The sequence below is a fragment of the Anthonomus grandis genome, chromosome 7 (genome assembly GCF_022605725.1).
Source record: "Anthonomus grandis grandis chromosome 7, icAntGran1.3, whole genome shotgun sequence".
Lineage (NCBI taxonomy): Eukaryota > Metazoa > Arthropoda > Insecta > Coleoptera > Curculionidae > Anthonomus > Anthonomus grandis.
Genome location: NC_065552.1, coordinates 30634767 through 30653376, shown reverse-complemented (window position 1 = coordinate 30653376; position 18610 = coordinate 30634767). Strand labels below are relative to the sequence as shown.

General features: G+C 33.4%; 1 protein-coding gene across 4 annotated transcripts in view; it reads right to left on the bottom strand.

Moving 5' to 3' along the window:
* LOC126738858 (collagen alpha chain CG42342-like) overlaps window positions 1-18610 on the bottom strand; it is a 328471-nt gene that overhangs the window by 28563 nt on the left and 281298 nt on the right. For 2 of the 4 annotated variants that reach the window (XM_050444324.1, XM_050444321.1), the window contains 4 exons: window positions 15797-15885; window positions 14305-14439; window positions 14057-14082; window positions 6423-6468 (listed from right to left, as the gene is read on the bottom strand). The exons of 1 other annotated variant lie outside the window; for it this stretch is intronic. In XM_050444324.1, coding sequence (XP_050300281.1) covers window positions 6423-6468; window positions 14057-14082; window positions 14305-14439; window positions 15797-15885 — 296 coding nt within the window. Of the gene's footprint in view, window positions 1-6422; window positions 6469-14055; window positions 14083-14304; window positions 14440-15796; window positions 15886-18610 lie in introns of all 4 variants that reach the window. One more of the 4 variants, XM_050444323.1, reaches the window with a different exon arrangement.

Here is an 18610-nt window from a genome sequence, read left to right as displayed (position 1 = left end):
TGTCCCAATGGTCGATTAGGGCCTTGTGCGGATCTTAGCGTTACTGTGTTTAAGGGTTTCCTAAAGAGTGGGGTAGTATCTCCCCTTTCTATGATCTGTATTGGTGGATGACCTGATCATCAGGCTCCTTAACCGAAAAGGACACAAGACCATCCAGGGTTATGCAAATGATATCTTCCTGATAATCAAAGGGAATCGCCTAGAGGATCCAGAGGCAAGCATTCTTGTGCATCACCGGAGCCATGAGAATAACCTCTATACTTATACTCCTACACCCTATACATCGATAGAGGTGCTGCTAAATCTATCCAATACTAGTCCAATCCTATACAGGCTCAAACAAGTTCAAATCCCCATGGACGGGCAAATAAAAGCTGTGAGCTGGCAAATAGAGTAAGATCAAAATGTCAAATCTATATATAACACGTCTTAAAACAAGATTAATTCTCAATATTACTTGAACAAGCACCTTTCTGAAAAAGGCTGGACTGGAAGTGTAGCTCTCTACTAAAATGAAACTACACTAGCACGAAACAATGACCATTCAAGGTTCAGGAATATTATTTGTTAAGGCATATAGTATAAAAGTCAAAAACAAACATCTCCACGAGTTTAGGGAATTATGCCATAGTAGTCTATACAAAAGTTGCCGCCCATAAGCACTATGCCATGCCCATCCGAGAAAGAAATATCTAACATAATATTATAGTTAAATATTTAGACAATCAAATCCAAGCTAGTAAAAGATATCCAGTTAGCTTAATCTAGCATGGGTCATACCCATGCTTGATGTCATAAAGCCCAAGGTGGCAATGAAAAAGCAGACAATTTACTAAGAAAGTGACAAATTAATAGATCCCGAGCCAGTCTGTCGCACTGTTGCTGGACTCTTTAAGGTTAAGACTAATCAGCTGGCGGTTTTAAAGGATAGAACAAAGGCTGGGTAAAAAGTTCATTAAAGCCTATAAGCCCAATTCAACTGATCAAAAAGCCAGGCCTAATTAAGAGCTCTAACACAGCTCGAAAGTACTACAATAAATCTTGTGTAGATTGCTGCAGCATAGGCTTTTTGTGTATAAAGTCAACTTCGATCCATTAATTGATCTATCTCAATATTAGAAGAGAGACAATACAGAACAACCATAATCATGATAAGATGTGATAAAACAATATAATATTTTAATGGCTTCAACATTCCAGTGCCTAGTACAACTATTCAAGTTCTAAGTGAAATTGAGTCCTTCCTATAAAGTATACTCTTAGCCAACTCGAGAATCAGCATTAATGGCCATTCTCCTAGGCTTATGTAGTAATATGCCATGGTTTACCCGCTCAAAAGCTTTAGAGGAAATAATTTATATACCGAAAAACTAGCTGATTCTCCGTCATGACATAAGTGGTACACCGCACGATATCTCGAAGGTTAGCGAGAATCTTCCGGAACAGCGTTCTGCCGAGTATATAAAGAGCCGCATCGCTGATGGTAGTCAGTTGTCAGTTCGGTGAAGAGTATTGGCGTGAGATTTAAATAGTTGTAAATAAATACCGGAAAAAATAAATATCTCTAGTAGTCGTGAGTGATCGTGTTTTCGTAAGTGAAATGTATAAATAAATTAATTGACTAATTTCGATTGTTTTAATTCACACCTAACGCACGAACGGAAAAACTCTACAATAGTATAAAGTGCGCGCATAGTCTACAACCCTTCTCCAAGCCCTTGTCCAGGAAATCAGTAAAGACCTTGCTGATTCTTGTTCTTCCGAAAACTGATCCTTCTAAGCAAACCCGAAGACACTGACATACAAACCATTGTTAATACAGTAATATGCTAACAGGTAATAGTTTACAAATTAATTATCATTTGCTTATAAAATATATGTTGAAAAGCAGTTCTGTCAGTATTTTAGTAAACGATCTTATATACGTCCAAAATTTTGAGAAAGTCAGGAGACAACGAATCTGGGTCAAAGTAGTTATTTGCATCTACCTCGGCTTATTAAAAATAACTATCAGATATAGGAATGTTGCATGCAGTTGTTTAGCAATTTTTCTAAGAGTGTTTTGATATGTCATATGATTGAATGCAACCAGTCCATCGTTACAGAAGGTACAATGGATGAAGATTATAATTTATACTAGGAACTTGTTGTGAATTGAAAAGAAAGCACTATGGCTTACCTGACACCAACAATGACTGTTGAAAATAAATTGAAGTCACTAGCTAAATAAAAATTTGCAGATGGATACTATATATGTATTTTTTTGATAATTGAATATATATAATTATTAAGATTAGGTTATCTTCATTTCTAGTTGGATAGCTATATCCAGAGATACCTAAATAGGTAGGAAGGTAGATTTTAAAAGTAGTGATCTCAATAAGGTTACTGGTTCCCTAAAGGCAAGCATTCACAAAAATAAAAAGATGAATACGACTTAGCACTGATCCTTGTGGTGTGGTGCATTAATATGATAAGTATCTATGATAATACTTTGACCTATAAGCAAACTATGAAATTAAGCATAGATGTTCTTCCAAATATCAATCATAAGGTGGTGCTTCTTTTGTTTCTTTGAGTTTGAGTCTAAATTAACCCATTAACGCCTAGCGTTACCGTATGGTCACAATTATTTATGCTTTCTGTAAAGGATGCTGCGGCTCTATTTTTAGGCCGGTTGGAGAGATGGCGCTGTCAGTCTCTTAAAAATAGTTCAACTTGTTGATTAGTTCATAACAGGTCTAGACGACGTTCGTACCAGACACGTGTGCGTGTAATTTATTTAGGTGTTTTTGATATTGCGTAAACGTGCTATGGAGCCAAACTTTGTGTAAGTATATTGTTCGAGTTTTTTTATGAAACCGTTTCTAACTTTATTAGCCAGTGAGAAGACATATCAAATATTGTACTAGTTATTTTTTTGTCGAAATCTGAGTTATGCCATATTAGCTACAGATGTATATATCAGCCTGTTACCGTATGGTAACGCTAGGCGGTTACACTACCGAATTTTTTGTAAATTTATTTTTTTTGTTATAGGAGGGGTTTCTCACTTCAAGATGCCCTAGAGATTGCCTATAGTGATAATATAGACGAAATATTTATTGAACCACCCGATCCGGACGTTCTGACCGACGTAGACTCCGGGGATAAAGATGGTAGTGGATTTATTGACAATTTATCTGGCAGACAACTTAGAGGTCAAGCCGAAGTAAAACTCCTGGACAACACCAGAGCTGGTGGGTGCAGTTCTGATGATTTGTCGCGAAGTCTTGGATCACTTCGAGCTTCACCAAAACATAGGTCTCCTTCGCCATCACAAAACAAAGCACCTTCGATAACACAAATTACTGTTGATGTAGAGGACTTCGACTGGGTCCAAGGAGATTTGCAACCAAATCACCAAATTTTTCCAACATGTGACTTCAAGCCATATCAACATTTAAGTCCCGTGGAATTATTAGAATTGTTTACCCATGATGACATCATACATATGATGATCGAGGAAACGTCCAGGTATGCCTTATTCAAAAACTGTCCGGACCCTAAAGTATCTGTAGGAGAAATGAAATGCTACATTGGCATTCTTATTATTAGTGGGTATATTGATTTACCAGGAAAAAGGTTTTACTGGGACTCAAATAATGACATGAGAAATGAACTGGTTTACATGTCTATGCGCAGGGACCGGTTTTTGCAAATTTCGCGTTTTATTCACTTCGCTGATAATTGTAAACCAGAGCTGTCTAATAAAGTGTGGAAAATGCGTCCACTAATGGACAAGATCAAGGAAAACTTTTTAGCTTATTTTGAGCCTGAAGAGCATCTATGTTACGACGAATCTATGATTCGATACTTCGGAAAACACAGCTGCAAGCAGTTTATTCGAGGTAAGCCAGTTCGTTTCGGCTATAAAATGTGGTGTATGAATACGGCTTCCGGTTACCTCATCAACTTTGAAATGTATCAGGGAAATAACCCCCGCCGCTCCCCTGAGTATGAATTATTATACGGTAAAGCATCAGCGCCCATGGTGCAAATGCTAAAAGAAGTAGAAAGAGTAAAAGGTTTCAAACCATATAAACTCTATTTTGATAATTTATTTACAGGCGTAAAGCTCCTTAAATATTTACGAGATAAAGGGTATTAAGGTACTGGAACTGTGCGTGAAAATATTTAGATTGAGATTACCTAAGGGATGCTCTCTTACAGAAAAAAAGACCTTTGAAAAAAAACTGAGAGGTACTACCGAATCTATCCTTGATAAGGGTAATGGGATTTCATATGTTCGCTGGGCTGATAATGAAGTTGTCACTCTGGCGTCAACATGTTTTGGAGTACAACCAATTGGATCTGTGCGCCGATATTCAAGTGCCGAAAAAAAAGTGCCTCGGCCGTTTGTAATTGGAACTTACAATTCTTATATGGGCGGCGTTGACCTTATGGACAACAATATATCGAGATACCGCATTGGTATAAGGGGTAAAAAGTGGTGGTGGAGTATATTTACGTGGCTAATGGATGCGTGTGTGCAGAATGCTTGGCAACTCCACAAGAAATCTGGAGGAACTCTTCCGCAATTAGAGTTTAGAAGGGAAATAGCGAAATTTTATTTGAACTCTTTTGGAGTTCCACCAAAAGGTCCTCGTAAAGTTTCCACATCTTCAAGCTCAGTTTCCTTGAACAGGGTATCGGATGATATTCGGTATGATAAAAGGGATCATTTGGTTATTCGAGTTCCCCAAAACAAACGGCGACGTTGTGCTGGAGAGGGCTGTTCTGCAGTGGGAAGAACAATGTGCAAAAAATGCGACGTGGGTCTTTGTATTGACTGTTTTTCTTTATTTCATACAAAGTAGCTTTTCAATGAAAGTAGATTTTAGTCTAAAATAACAGTTTTTGTTTTTTACTTTAAAATAAATGACACTGAACAATTCTTTGTATTTTTTTACAAATTGTTATAACTAGGTAGTTAAAACACCTAGTGTTACCATATGATCACATTTAATTTCGGCTACAGTATTACCAATAAAACTAAAAAATTGCTGTCAATCCTTGTATTGTATCCTAAAAACCTAAAAAATAATCATTTGATATTTCTCTGCCAAAAAAAAAATTAACCAGGCGTTAATGGGTTAATACTGAAATATTGAAAAAAAAAATTGTTGTTTAATTTGTTATTGTTTCTAAGTTTTGGTTTATTTATTTTTTAGACAGATTTAAAAACTTGACATAGGATAGGGAAAGCTGAGATGGATCAATAATTTGAAAACTTATTCTGAGATCCGTTGTTTCTTAAAATAGAAGCTAGGAAGCCTTAAGAGTGGGTGTAGAAGACACATCATGATCAGTAGTCTAGTTAATTTGTGAATGAAATAACAATAAGATTTTAAGGGTTTTATTATTTTAGAATTTGTATTATAGCAGTAAACAGAATGCGTATAAGTGTATTTTCCAACAAAAATATATCATCTATTTTCTCCAAGAGAGGAAACAATTATTTTTTAAATTTAAACAAAAACACACAATCTCACAATTATTTATGTATGGCGCTACACGTGACTCGTTCATTTTAGAGCAACATCAAGACTTTTACAAATTCTCCTTGCTACCATTTGACTGCCTGATTAAATAATGTTCTAAGAGAAGCCACCACATTTAAGAGTGGATACTTTAAGTTCCAAATTAATATCATTGGACCTCAAGAACCTTATTTCTAGTATACCTCCTTCTGATTGTCTTGTTCTGGAAAGATATCTTTTGCTGAAGGCCTCTCTGAATAGTCATTTTTGAGGACCTCCTGACCTGAGCCTTTTTAAACAGGTTGCTGATTCATCTCTTGTATTTCAAATGGTTAAGGTTTGAAAGGCTCTTGGGAGGTCTAAAAGCTTTGTTGATTCATTTAGTTAGTAGTAGTTAGTTTCCTTTTAATTTCATTTTTATTTATATCTGATATTGTTTTATAATTATTTTTAGGTATAATAATGGTCTAAAATCAGAGAAACACTTGTAGCTACATATACAATAAAGTGAGGCTTAGACTTTGTGTTTTTGTTTTTTTTTAAATATATAGGTATTATTCAAACATTCTTAGGAGAGTGGTGAAATGTTCACCTGCGAATAGAGTGCTATTATAAGCCTAAAGACCGAAACTAATACTAAAAGCGTAAATTAGATAGTTGAACTCCTACTTTAAAGAAGTTTATATTTTTACCAACAACATTACAAATATTTCATAAAACTTTTTTAAATCAAATGGTATTTTGTAAAAAAATATTAACATAAATCGTAGATCCGCCCTTAAAGAAGATACCTCAAAGTCAAAAGTCCTTATCGTTACTATACGAGTTCAAAGGGCTTAGAAATAAACAACCCTCGAACTGAGAATAAAAATAGACAAAAAACAAACAGCGTCTGCTTACCATTTCTCCTGCAGATATTATTTCGCCCGTTCCGTCGCCCTGAAACAGAATAGAGAATTACAAAAAAGATGCTGTTCTACTTTGATGTGAAACGATTTTATCATATTTCTGGATTTTTCGAACTTTGAAATCAACAGTTTTAAAAAAGGGCAAAGGATCATAATATAAACTTGCTTCATGTGCGAATTTTATCTCAAAAATAATATGGTTGTTATATTTTATATAATTAGTATGTCACAATTTGAATTTATTAATATAAGGAAAATGATCGTTGATTAAAAAACTAGGAACTCATCTTTAATTATAAGAAAAAAAATTAACAAAAATATAATTTAAGAAAAAAATAAAAGCAAAATATATATGCATAAAAATCATCAAGAATCATAAAATAAATAAGAAGCATTTAAATACATCTATGTTATATGTATTGGGTATTGTAAGAAATTAATCTGCTCCTATATCCATTTTATTTATTGACAAAAAATTTAATTTGGCCGATAGACAGAATGTCCGCAAATTAGAAGCACATATTTTAAGTCCAGAAACATTTCTTTAATGAGATCCGAAGTGTTATCCCTTTGAAGTACTTAGGGACAAAATTTAACGCACCTATTATACAACTCTACATGTATGTTGGAGTAAAATTTAACCCACCTACAATTGTACAATTGTACAATTGTTTTTTTCCCAGTAATGTACGTCGGTTTATTTATTAAACCGTGTTGTAACTAGATTGTGCCTAGTGATTCAAGTGGTTATTCGTTTGTTGATGTTTTGTTGTTGCACGTTTCGTTCTAAAAAGGGTAAGATATTTTTATTTTTTTTTTCAAGTTTTATTGTTTTTTTTTGTTAAAAATATTTGATATACTTTTTATATAACTGTTTTATACTAAATAACTTGAAATTATTGAGTTACTTTACTATTCTGTGTAAATTTTGTCCCACCATACAAGTAAGGTTTTTTTTTAGCTAGGAGCACAATATGGCAAGTGACCGATTTACCAGAACCATTACTTTTAAGCTTATTGGTTTAACTGAAAAGGATCTTTATAATGAAATTGAGAATATTGAAAATTCGGACAGTGAATTTGTAGACATTCCATCAGATATCGACTCGGATAATGATAGTTGTAATGGAAATGATGTAGACGAGCCAGAAATCACAAATAATTTATCAGAACCGAATAATATGGTAATATCATCATCTGAAGAACCGGAGGAATGGGACCCCGAAGACCTTATTCCACTGAGCGAATTAAAAACATTATTAAAAATACAGTGGAGTAAGAATAATAAAACGGTTCCACCTGTTCGGTTGGGCTTGACAACAACATGAAGTTGTTGTCAAGCCCAACCGAAATTCCGATAATTTTGATAAATTATATAAGGTAAGACCATTTTTAGAAATGCTGAAATCCAATCATTTTCAAGCCTGTCTGCATCCTCACGAATTTTTTATTAGTGGACGAGTCTATGATAAATTTTAAAGGCCGATCTACGATCAAACAATACATGCCTGCAAAGCCAGTAAAGAGAGGCTATAAAGTGTGGATGATAGCTGACAGCACTGGATATTGCTGGGATTTTCAAATATATTGTGGCAAAACCGGTCCTGTTGCAGAAAAATGTTTGGGTACCAAAGTAGTGCTTCAGATGACACAAAATTTAAAACATAGGTATCATAAAATTTTCTTTGATAACTTTTTTACAAATGTAGCCCTAATGAATCAACTTATCAAGAAAAGTTATATGCCTGTGGTACTGTTAGACATACCAGGAAAATAATGCCCCAATTTCTGGAAGATAAAGCAATGCACAGGGGTGACTGTGACTGGTACGTGAGTTCTACAGGACTTTCAGCATGCGATAAAAGAACAGTTCATCTTCTTTCAAATTATCACTACCCAGATGACAAAACTGAGGTAAAAAGGAAAGCGAAAGACGGCAGTGTAGAAAACATACCTTGCCCAATAGCGCTGACTGATTACAATAGACATGTGAACTCAGTAGATAAATTTGACCAAATGAGGGCAGTTTACGGCCTCGACCGAAAAAGCAAAAAATGATGGCATAGAATCATGTTTTTCTTTATTGATGCTGCTGTTGCTAATGCTTACGTGCTTTACAAGTTATCTGAAGGGCCTAAAATGAACATGAAAGAATTTCGTTTTAATATTATTGAACATCTAGTTGCTGACAAATTGGTAACATCATTACAGGGTACCGAAAAACCATTACCAACACCCATCAAAAAAGGAAACCTTCCCAACCAGAAACGATTAGACTTACTCAAAGTACACATCAGCCAGTACGAACCAGTAGACGAAGATGTGCAGTCTGTAGTTCCAAGGAATTTGAAATACGCACAAACTGGACCTGCAGCGTGTGTCAAGTTCCCCTATGTTTGGGAAAGAACAAGTCTTGTTTTCAGTCCTACCATACAAAATAACTTTAGGCAGTGGTATGGTGGGTCAAAATATGTACCATGGGTTTTTTAAAGAAAAAAGTAAAAAAATTTATATTTCTCAATGTTATGTTTTATTTTAGAGCACCTTGAATTAGTTTTTATGTTTTTTTGTTATAAATAAGAATAATTTTTTTTTGTTCCCGTTTTGTTTTTTCATCCCCTTAAACATTTTAAATGGAAAAGGGGTATCGAGTAATAGCTTGTTTAAAAGATCTTTCGAAGTCTTTTATTTTGACGTTTGATTTTTTTAAATCGGTCGATTCGTTTTCGAGAAAATTAGAAAAATCTTTGTTTATCTTAATTTGTTCAGATAGAAATCAAAAACATGAAAATATCAGTTTTTATTTCAATAAGTGTTCAAAATGTTGCCCGTTTTGGGTCAAACAATGATATATGCGATGTTGTGAGATATCATGGCAGCTGTCGATAATGCGTTGGCGAAGTTCATCCAAACTTTCAGGTTGGGGAGTAAACACAATAGATTTCAAATAACCCCATAGAAAAAAGTCTAACGGCGTTATATCAGGAGATCTAGCAGGCCATTCTATAGGCCCCCTTCGCCCTATCCATTTATTTGAAAACTCGTCGTCTAGCCATTGCCGAACGGGAAGAACATAGTGAGGAGGAGCGCCGTCTTGCTGGAAATATATTTCAGCCTCATCAAGTATAGGGTTTCCATCATCATCGATTTGGTTTTCAATGGATTCAGTGATAAGCGGATTGATGGTATTTTCCATAAATTGGTATTTTCCGGAAATTTTCGTTAATAAATAATGGCCCAATCACTTTATTTCCTAAAATGCCTGCCCATACATTAATTTTTTGAGGGTACTGGGTATGCCCTTCTACAAATGCATGAGGATTTTTATTGCTCCAATATCTACAGTTATGCTTATTAACAAATCCATTAAGATAAAATGTGCATTCATCGCTGAAGCAGATATTCTTTACATGAATAGTATTATCATTAATCGCTTCAGTCATTTTTTCACGAAACTTAACTCGCCTATCGAAATCGTCTTCGGTTAACTTTTGCAATATTTTCATTTTGAATGGATGAAATTTATGAAGTTTGGTAACTGTGTGAACAGAGCCTAATGAAATACCAGTGGCAGCAACAATTTTGCGTAATGGAGTATTAGGATTTATTCCAAAATGACCCAAAACTTCAACTTGAGCGGCTTCATCCAAAATTCGCCGATGATCACGTTTTTTATTTGCCACAGATCCAGTTTCAGTAAACTAAGTAACAAGATCCAAAACATACCTATGAGAAGTTATCTTCTTCGGATGTCTGGCGTTAAACGTGACGGCAGTTTGCCGAGCACATTGATTTTGGGCACCATAAATTAGAATAATTTCCACTCTTTCGGCTAGTGTGTAAACCATTTTGGAAGTAAAATCTTTAATTCAACAAATAAATTTTCACTATTACATTTTCCTTAGCAACTATAAATAACTAAGCAGGTATAACAATAAATACAGTTCGCCCAGGATATCTGGTTGATCAAAAGAATGCGGAAAAAAATTCAGGTTGTTATTTAGTTTTTTCCACGTCTAATCTTTGGAATTGCTGTTTATGTTGGTAGTTTCCGTTTTAAATTATAAACGAATTGTAGATTTGGCAAACCCTAACGGGCAACATTTCGAACACTTATTGAGATAAAAACTGATATTTTCATGTTTTTGTTTTCTATCTGAACACATTAAGATAAACAAAGATTTTTCTAATTTTCTCAAAAACGAATCGACCGATTTTAAAAAAAATCAAACGTCAAAATAAAAGACTTTGAAAGACCTTTTAAACAAACTATTACTCGATACCCCTTGCCATTTAAAATTTTTAAGGGGATGACCCTGGGAGGCAGAGGGTGAAACGGGGTGAAGTAATTTTAGGTTAGAAAGTTGTCCCCCTTGACAAACCTTTTGACGTATTTCGGCGTTTTTTTTAAACAGTGGTTTTCGATAAGTCCGTGGTGGGAAGTTTTCAAATGAACACCCTGTATATTATAGTGTGCCCACTTAAGTTGTCACCTTCATGATAATAATAAACCGTTAAAATTTACTTTGTTATATTTTTTTCCTGTTGCTTTCATATCTACTGAAATATCCTCCCATAATTTATCTACCAACTCCCAATTATGGTGATCTTTTAATTGGTAGTTGGTTAAAGGTGGTCTAGCCTCTACCCTGACAATTAGTTTTTCTGCATCCACTTCCATAATTAAAAGGTTAATAACACCTACTACTTCACACTGCTCGTGCAGCCATCCAATAATAAACTGGAAGCAAACAATTCTGTGCACAATGTTTTAACCCAAAACGAGGATCCAGCGATCGACGTCGAGCAGCCTAAAGGAGGGCGCCCACTGAATCGGATCGGCTCGGTCGGATCGGCACGTTCGGTCCGTTCAGTCCGTAACTAGCGCTCATACAATCGGCAGAACGAAGACACGACGACGTTTAAAAGTGGTTCGACTATTCGAGCATATAGAAGTATTGTGATTAAGCTCCCGTTTAAGCGTTTTAAAAAAAAATGAGTAGGTCCTCAGATTCTAAAGAGGATGTTATGATTGAAGTAGCCTGTGCTGAAGTAGAAGCGGTAGAAAAGCGTAGGAGGTTTTGGGTTCATGATATTTTTTTAAAAAGAAGAGATTTCGGAGAATATCATCATATATTTTATGATTTGCTGGAGGACGAAGCAATGTTTTTCAAATATTTTAGAATGTCTGCGTCCAAATTTTATGAACTTTTGAAAATTCTGAAACAAGAGACAAATTTTTGGAAATCGATTCGGCCGGAAGAACGACTGGCAGTAAGTTTACATTTTTTTTCGACTTTCAAAAGAAAATCATAATTGCAAATGTCTCCCTGTTTAAATTAAAAAGAATTTTACAATATGTACCAACAAGTTTTAAAATGTAGTACATTTTGATGAATATAAAACTAGAGGTTGCAGTCTCTTAATATGGCATCCATCGTGATAACTTTCTATGTTATTTAGTTTGAGCCTTGTGTTTTCTTTAAATTCCTGTTTATCAAATCAACGGTTTTTAAAATTCTTTGAAACAGTGCCTCACTCTATACGAAAAAATGCTAAAATAGTCGCAGGCTTTCGGTGCAATGGGCAAAAGTTGCCCTCCCCACAATATGAGATCGTCGCCGGAGAAAACCGAACCGATTCAGTGCGCGCGGCCCCATTTATATACATGTGAAGCAAATCCGGCCGATTGTACCGACCATGCCGAGTCGGTCGATGCCGATTCAGTGGGCCCCGTGCTTAACTATGACGGAACGAGCCGTAGCCGATCGAGAGTTCTAGCCGTGACGCTGGTTTCGTGGCGTCAAAATTGAAGCCGAGATTTGATGGCGCACGCCGTACAGTGGAACGACTAAGTGGAGATACCGCGGGACCCAATATTTTACATTTTACAAGATAATATATTTTTTTTATTATTACGTATTTTTAGGTATATGATAAATGTTTTAAATATTTTTTATTATTTATTTTATTGGAAAAATATACATAAACGGCGTTTTAAATTCGTCTACCCTCAAAATACGAAAATGGATAATTTACCCCAAAGTTGCAGATTATTTACTTGTAAAAGAATATGCCATATAAAAAAAATATATATATTATATTTTATGTGGTTTTAAAGATTTTTGAAAAAAAAAAACAATTTTTCAAAAACTTATTCCTGACACTTTTGTGGGTTATCTTGGTTGCTATGGGAAAGTTTTTGCATTGCTGTATTACTTTTTCGTAAAAATGTTAATGCCGAAAACAAAATTAGGTAGGTACCTACGCCAAATTTTTGTTGCTTATTTAAAAAATCGAAAATTTGAATGATTCCGAAGATAATCAAAACCAAAAAAAAAATTTTAAATCCATTTTAATTTTTTCTGAGCTTAAACAGGAATGCAGCAAGAGGTAGGCATTATTCTAAATAAAATTAAGATTGTAAAATGTAAGTTAAAAATAAAATTGTTAATTTACCCACCTAATTTAAATACCGAATTTTTATTCTTTTTAAAACTCAAAGCGAGTATCAAAATAGTTTGGTATTTTAAAATTTTAAATGCGTAATCACACTATAAACTACAATAATAACTGCAGTGAAATATTATTATTCGATATGTGCCCCAGCGCGGAATTTTTGCCATCGCGATGCGGTCGTCGCCTCGCATGATTTCGGCTTCTGTTGTGAGGTATCGATGGAAGCGGGGATAAGTGTCCAGGCTAGAACTATCGATCGGCTACGAACGAGCCTAAACGAGCCTTAAGGCACGCGACTAACCAGTGTGCGTCGACTCATTTAATTTGCATGGGAACAACAACATGGAACACTTTTACTCAAAAACGTTTTTGACTAAAACTGTTTTGCTCTTTCTATGTGCGTCCAGCCTTAAGGTCGAAAATTTTGCAGATTACTCTCTTATGCATTTGTGTTCATATTAACTTAAATATCGCAATTTCTCCTAGCCTGGTATCAATTTTTGCGAATATTCTGGGTTATGATAGTATTTTTTATGGATATGCTTGCTGGTATAATATATAGCTGTTCATGTATGTACTTGAAACGACCATAAAAATAATAAATATCACGTAAGTATTTTAATCTTTAAATAATTGTTGCTCAAGGCGATGTTATTTGTAAAAGTCCTTTACAATGATAATTATTTCGTTGAATAAAAACCAATTTTTGACTGCGCAGAAGCAAGCTTCCTTATTTTATCTTTGAAGTAGTAGATATTATTCAGCGTAGCAAGAAAAACGTCGAAAATGGATGAATGGAGATTTGAGGATAATTCGCATTTGTACAAAAATCCGTTTGCTTTTATGAGTTTCTTTACTAAAAAGTTACCAAACACCTATTTCGTGAATAAAACCTTCATGAAAAGGGTTATAAGTACTGTCAGAAAATTATTATTGTTTTGGTAACATTTAGAAATATTCAAAATTTTTCAAAGAAAAGCCCAATGGTCACTCTCAAATAATTTGGTCATTCTGTACACACCAGCTCTATAAAACAAACCTTAAAACCTGTTATAATAGATCAAGTATGTACAAATACTTAAAAAAAACTCGTACGTTAACATCTATCACATATTGCATAGGAAACGAGAAGAGACGGATTAATACATAATAAATTTAATATTTACCTGTCGTCGCCTCAACTTCTTGTATTTCTGCAACAGAGAAAATGCCATATATAAATATAATGTAGCGCATATAAATTATATATTATTTGCAAGTCATAGTTTAACTCTGATTTATTGCGAAACGGTGTGCAAATTAGTGGGGCAGCGAGGATAACGTAACAAAAACAAGATTTATGGCTTGAAATTACTTTATGAAAATGCCTCTAGTTTTAAACTGAAATAAACAGAAATTTAAAATATCGCTCTTACCGATTCTCCTTTTTCACCCTTTTCGCCTTTTTGTCCCGGATAGCCTGGCGGTCCGGGGAGTCCTGGAGGACCCATGAGACCTGGTGGACCGATGTCACCATATTCACCTTTTTCACCCTTTGGACCCACCAAACCCTAAGAAGAATATGATATAAATTAATTTGAATAAAATATTTTATTTTCTCTACTTCGTCAATAATAATAAACGTCAGGGGTAACATAAAATGAAAAACAATAAAAATCTTAAGGGTCTAAGGGTAAAGTCTATCTAAAAGGGTCTTGCTAACTAAATATACCTTTTTTGACGGTCATCTTTGTGACCCAATGAAAAATGTAAAAAAAAACATGTTTGTTAATAGAAGGGGACCAAAAAAATAAAACGATTGAAACCAATTTGAGTTTATGTTGATGATTTCATTACTGAAGCATTTTATTTTTCCATTGAATTTAATTGTTATTAATATAAGCCAAATGTTCTATTTATTACTCAAATAAATTATAATATAGATTATTTTTAATTACCAAGTAAATAAAGCAACAATGTTTGATGATTAATATAACTAAAATACATTTTTATTGCTCATTTCAATCATATTTAGTTTATCAATTTATCTAGATTTTGAATTATCGGAGGATCTTAGGTTTACAAATTTAGCTGACAGATTTAACAAGATTTAATATCTCACTAAAATAAGAATGGATAACTGATAATATATTTCGCTCTGGTACATTATCCGTAAAAAAATAAGACATTGTCCAAATAAGCAAGCAAAGTGCTTTTGACTGGAACTATAAGATTTTCTAAATTCTCTGTTGAAAATATTTTTTAAAAAATGACCGGATATAAAAAAGGTCAGTGTGTATGACTCTAAAAGCCCAATACATATTCCAAAGTTAGTTTCTGATATTCGTTAAATATACATTAAATATTTTATTTACTTTATACTGAACTGAAATACAAATTATAAACTAGATGAGTATTATCACGATACAAAAAGCAAAAATCAATGAGTCACTCCAATTTAAAGTTGTAACCGAGTTTCAGGGTGCACAATATTTATTTAATAAAGTTAGAGGCAACTGGCTCTGATGGTTTATATCCATATTGATTTTATTATGCTTTGCTGCCCTTTTCATGTATCACATATTATATTATTCAAAATCTTGATTCCTTATATTGTCTATTCCTAATACCTCTAAGTATATTATCAGTTCTATAAAAGACATTGAAAAAATAATTAAAGGAACAGATGTTGTTATGTGTATGTTTTTTATCGACAAAAAAAAACTATTTTCTATTTTAGTGCCTTAAGGATGACTAAAAATAATCGAAACATCGCCATAAACTAAATTAAGTTTCTGTTTTTTCTAAACCTATTAAATCAATAGATTAGTCTTTCTGGATGATGTCTTTGAAATGTTAATAATATAGCATTGACATTGAAATGTTGATACTACGGAATGAATATTTGCTTCAGATTGCTTAACTTACTGGTAATCCTGGCGGTCCTTGTGGTCCAGGCTCTCCCGGTACTCCAGCTAGTCCAGCAATTCCTATGGGACCCGAATCACCTTTGGGACCTGAAAAATATCATAAAAATATTAAACAACGTGAAAAATATCATGTTTTATTCTACTGGAATTTCGAAGTATTTTTTTTTCTTCTATGGGCAAAATTACGTATTATCTTTATCCTACAACGGAGAAAAAAGAAAACTACTGTAAAATTCTCAAAATAAAAACAGAAGTTGTACTGAAATACAATAAAAAACTCGAAGTTTAAAAAATATGTATTTTTTGTTCAATAAAGTGTCAGACGACATGTTATCTTAAAACTAAACATTGTCAGACCTAATTTTGATTGCAGAGCCATAATTTTATCAAGCATTTAAATGTATTAACCGATTGGAGACATAATATACATAAATGCATTTTTGGTAAATATTTCGAGAACAAGACTAATTTTTTCCTCTATTTGCATTGACCTTGCAAAAAACTCCTTCATATAGAATTCTTAAAAGCAGGGTGTTCGGAAATAACTTTCGAATAATTTAAAGGGTGGTTCTACATGAAAAAATATTTTAGTTATCAGTGTGTTTATTATGTCTTTTGGAAAATACTTATTTCTTTATAAGGTACATACAATATATTATAAAATAATAAGATTCCTTTAATACTCATTGGTAACAAGGAAATAGGCTTAAATTAAACAACAGTGATAATCTGTAAATCCTAACATGTTAAAAACTTCAAATATATATACAACCCTTAACATATTAATATTCCCCATTTATTTATTTTTAACCAAATAACGATGTAACACTTTTTTGAATTTAGGAAATTTTATAATTGTTTTAATTTCTGTAGGCAATTTGTTATATTCTTTTAAAGCTTGATATATGGGATTATAAAGCGCCGCGTAAAATGATTATGCATATTTTCTATACAGGGTGTCTGACATGTTTTTGTAACTTTTATTAGTCCCTGTATCGACTAGGCAAATAGTAACGATTTAAAACTTTAGGGTCAATCCACATAAAAATACCATCAAAATAAGATATCACTCGACCCCCCGTTCCATTTAAAATTTTGGGGGTCCTCGTCACCCCCGCTAGGGCTTTGCCCTCAGGGAGGCGAAACTAGCAAAAAAATGTTTCCCCCTTGAATCAAAAATTGACGGGTCCTAGGATTTTTTCGCAAATGTTCTGAGGGATCCAAAATAGGCTCTGTTTCGTTCTCAAATAGCCACCCTGTATATATGCTTATATTCTGCCACCCACATAAATAAATACCATAAAAGCAAAGGTATCTAGTTATCTTCTCTCTCCTGTGAAGATACCTGTTAAAAGACATTATTTACCTACGTAAACGCAAATAAGAACTAAACCATTTACTATTCTTTTAAATCTACAAAAATAAAGATTCCACAGCAGCAACACAAATAATCAAAAAATAGGTCACAAAATACTACCACGACAGCCTTACTCATATTGATACAAGGATAATTACGTACAACAATCTTTACACTTTAGTCTATTTTGATTTTGATTTAGTGCAAATTTTGTTAGGTATCAGACTTTATCACATATTTTTGTAATAGAAACGTATCATCCATTTTTCTCTAAGAGACCAAACGAAAACAAAACAAAGGTAAGAACACAAAATCACGGTCTCATCAAATCCATATAATTTTTTAAAAGCAATCAGTTGTAATGTGAGGTCTAGGCCTGATGATGCTCCGATAGGAGCGAAACACGTGTAGCTTTTAAAAAATTATATGGATTTGATGAGACCGTGACTTTGTGTTCTTACATATATTTTTGTTCCTGAACAATAAGACATTTTTTGACTTTGACTTTGAAATATTTTTCTACAATGTTAAAAAATGTTAAAAAATGTCTAAAATAAAATGTGGCCTTTAATTTCAATTTTTTTTCTTACCGTTTAATTATATTACCTCTAAAGAAAAGTTAATATAATCCCTAATAAAGTAACTCTTTAGCTTATTTTTATTAAATATCAAAAATCCATTAAAAACTTTGCAACCCAGTTTAGGGTCAATAGCTTTTAAAAGACCCTCAAAATATCCTTGACATTCCTTTAACACAAAACTGGCTCCTTTTAATCTATATGTAAAACAATTTTGCTGCCTTTTCCCTGTATCCCACTTAATTTAATTGCAAAATCGAAGGGCCAAGTTAAATAAAGACGGATCAGCAATTAGGCTTAAGAACAGCCCTTTTGCCCTTTTGTTTTAAGATATTCCGAAAGATCTGTGTTGAGAGGGCAAATAGAGGTGTGCCAAGTAAGAGATATATCTTAATAGGTTCTGAATAAAGGAACGAATAAATGTCGAGGGCAATTACAAAATGTTGTTTAAACTCTATAGATGTTTTACCTTTAAAATCTGCATCCAGAAATTAATGGATTAAATGTGCTTTTGCTGTGTAAATTATTGCTAAAAAGTGCAGTGTAAATGGTGTATAATACATAATTAAATAAATAAATAAATACTTACCAGTAATTTTTTTTCATTTGTGAATTTTAACCAATGTGTGGCATGTTTTGTCACCACATAAAATAAAAACTCTTGAAGGCTTTGTGAACCAATACTGGAGCAAATAATTAAATAATTCTGTACCTATTTCCACCCTTTATCCGGTCTAATTTTTGTAACGTTTAGAAATTAAAAAAAAAACATAATTGATTTAAAAAATTATTTGCGTATTACTGGTTCAATTGGAGAGGATCTTCTTAATACAGTTCTTGTTTATTCAAAAAAATATCCCTGTATAATAAAAACTTC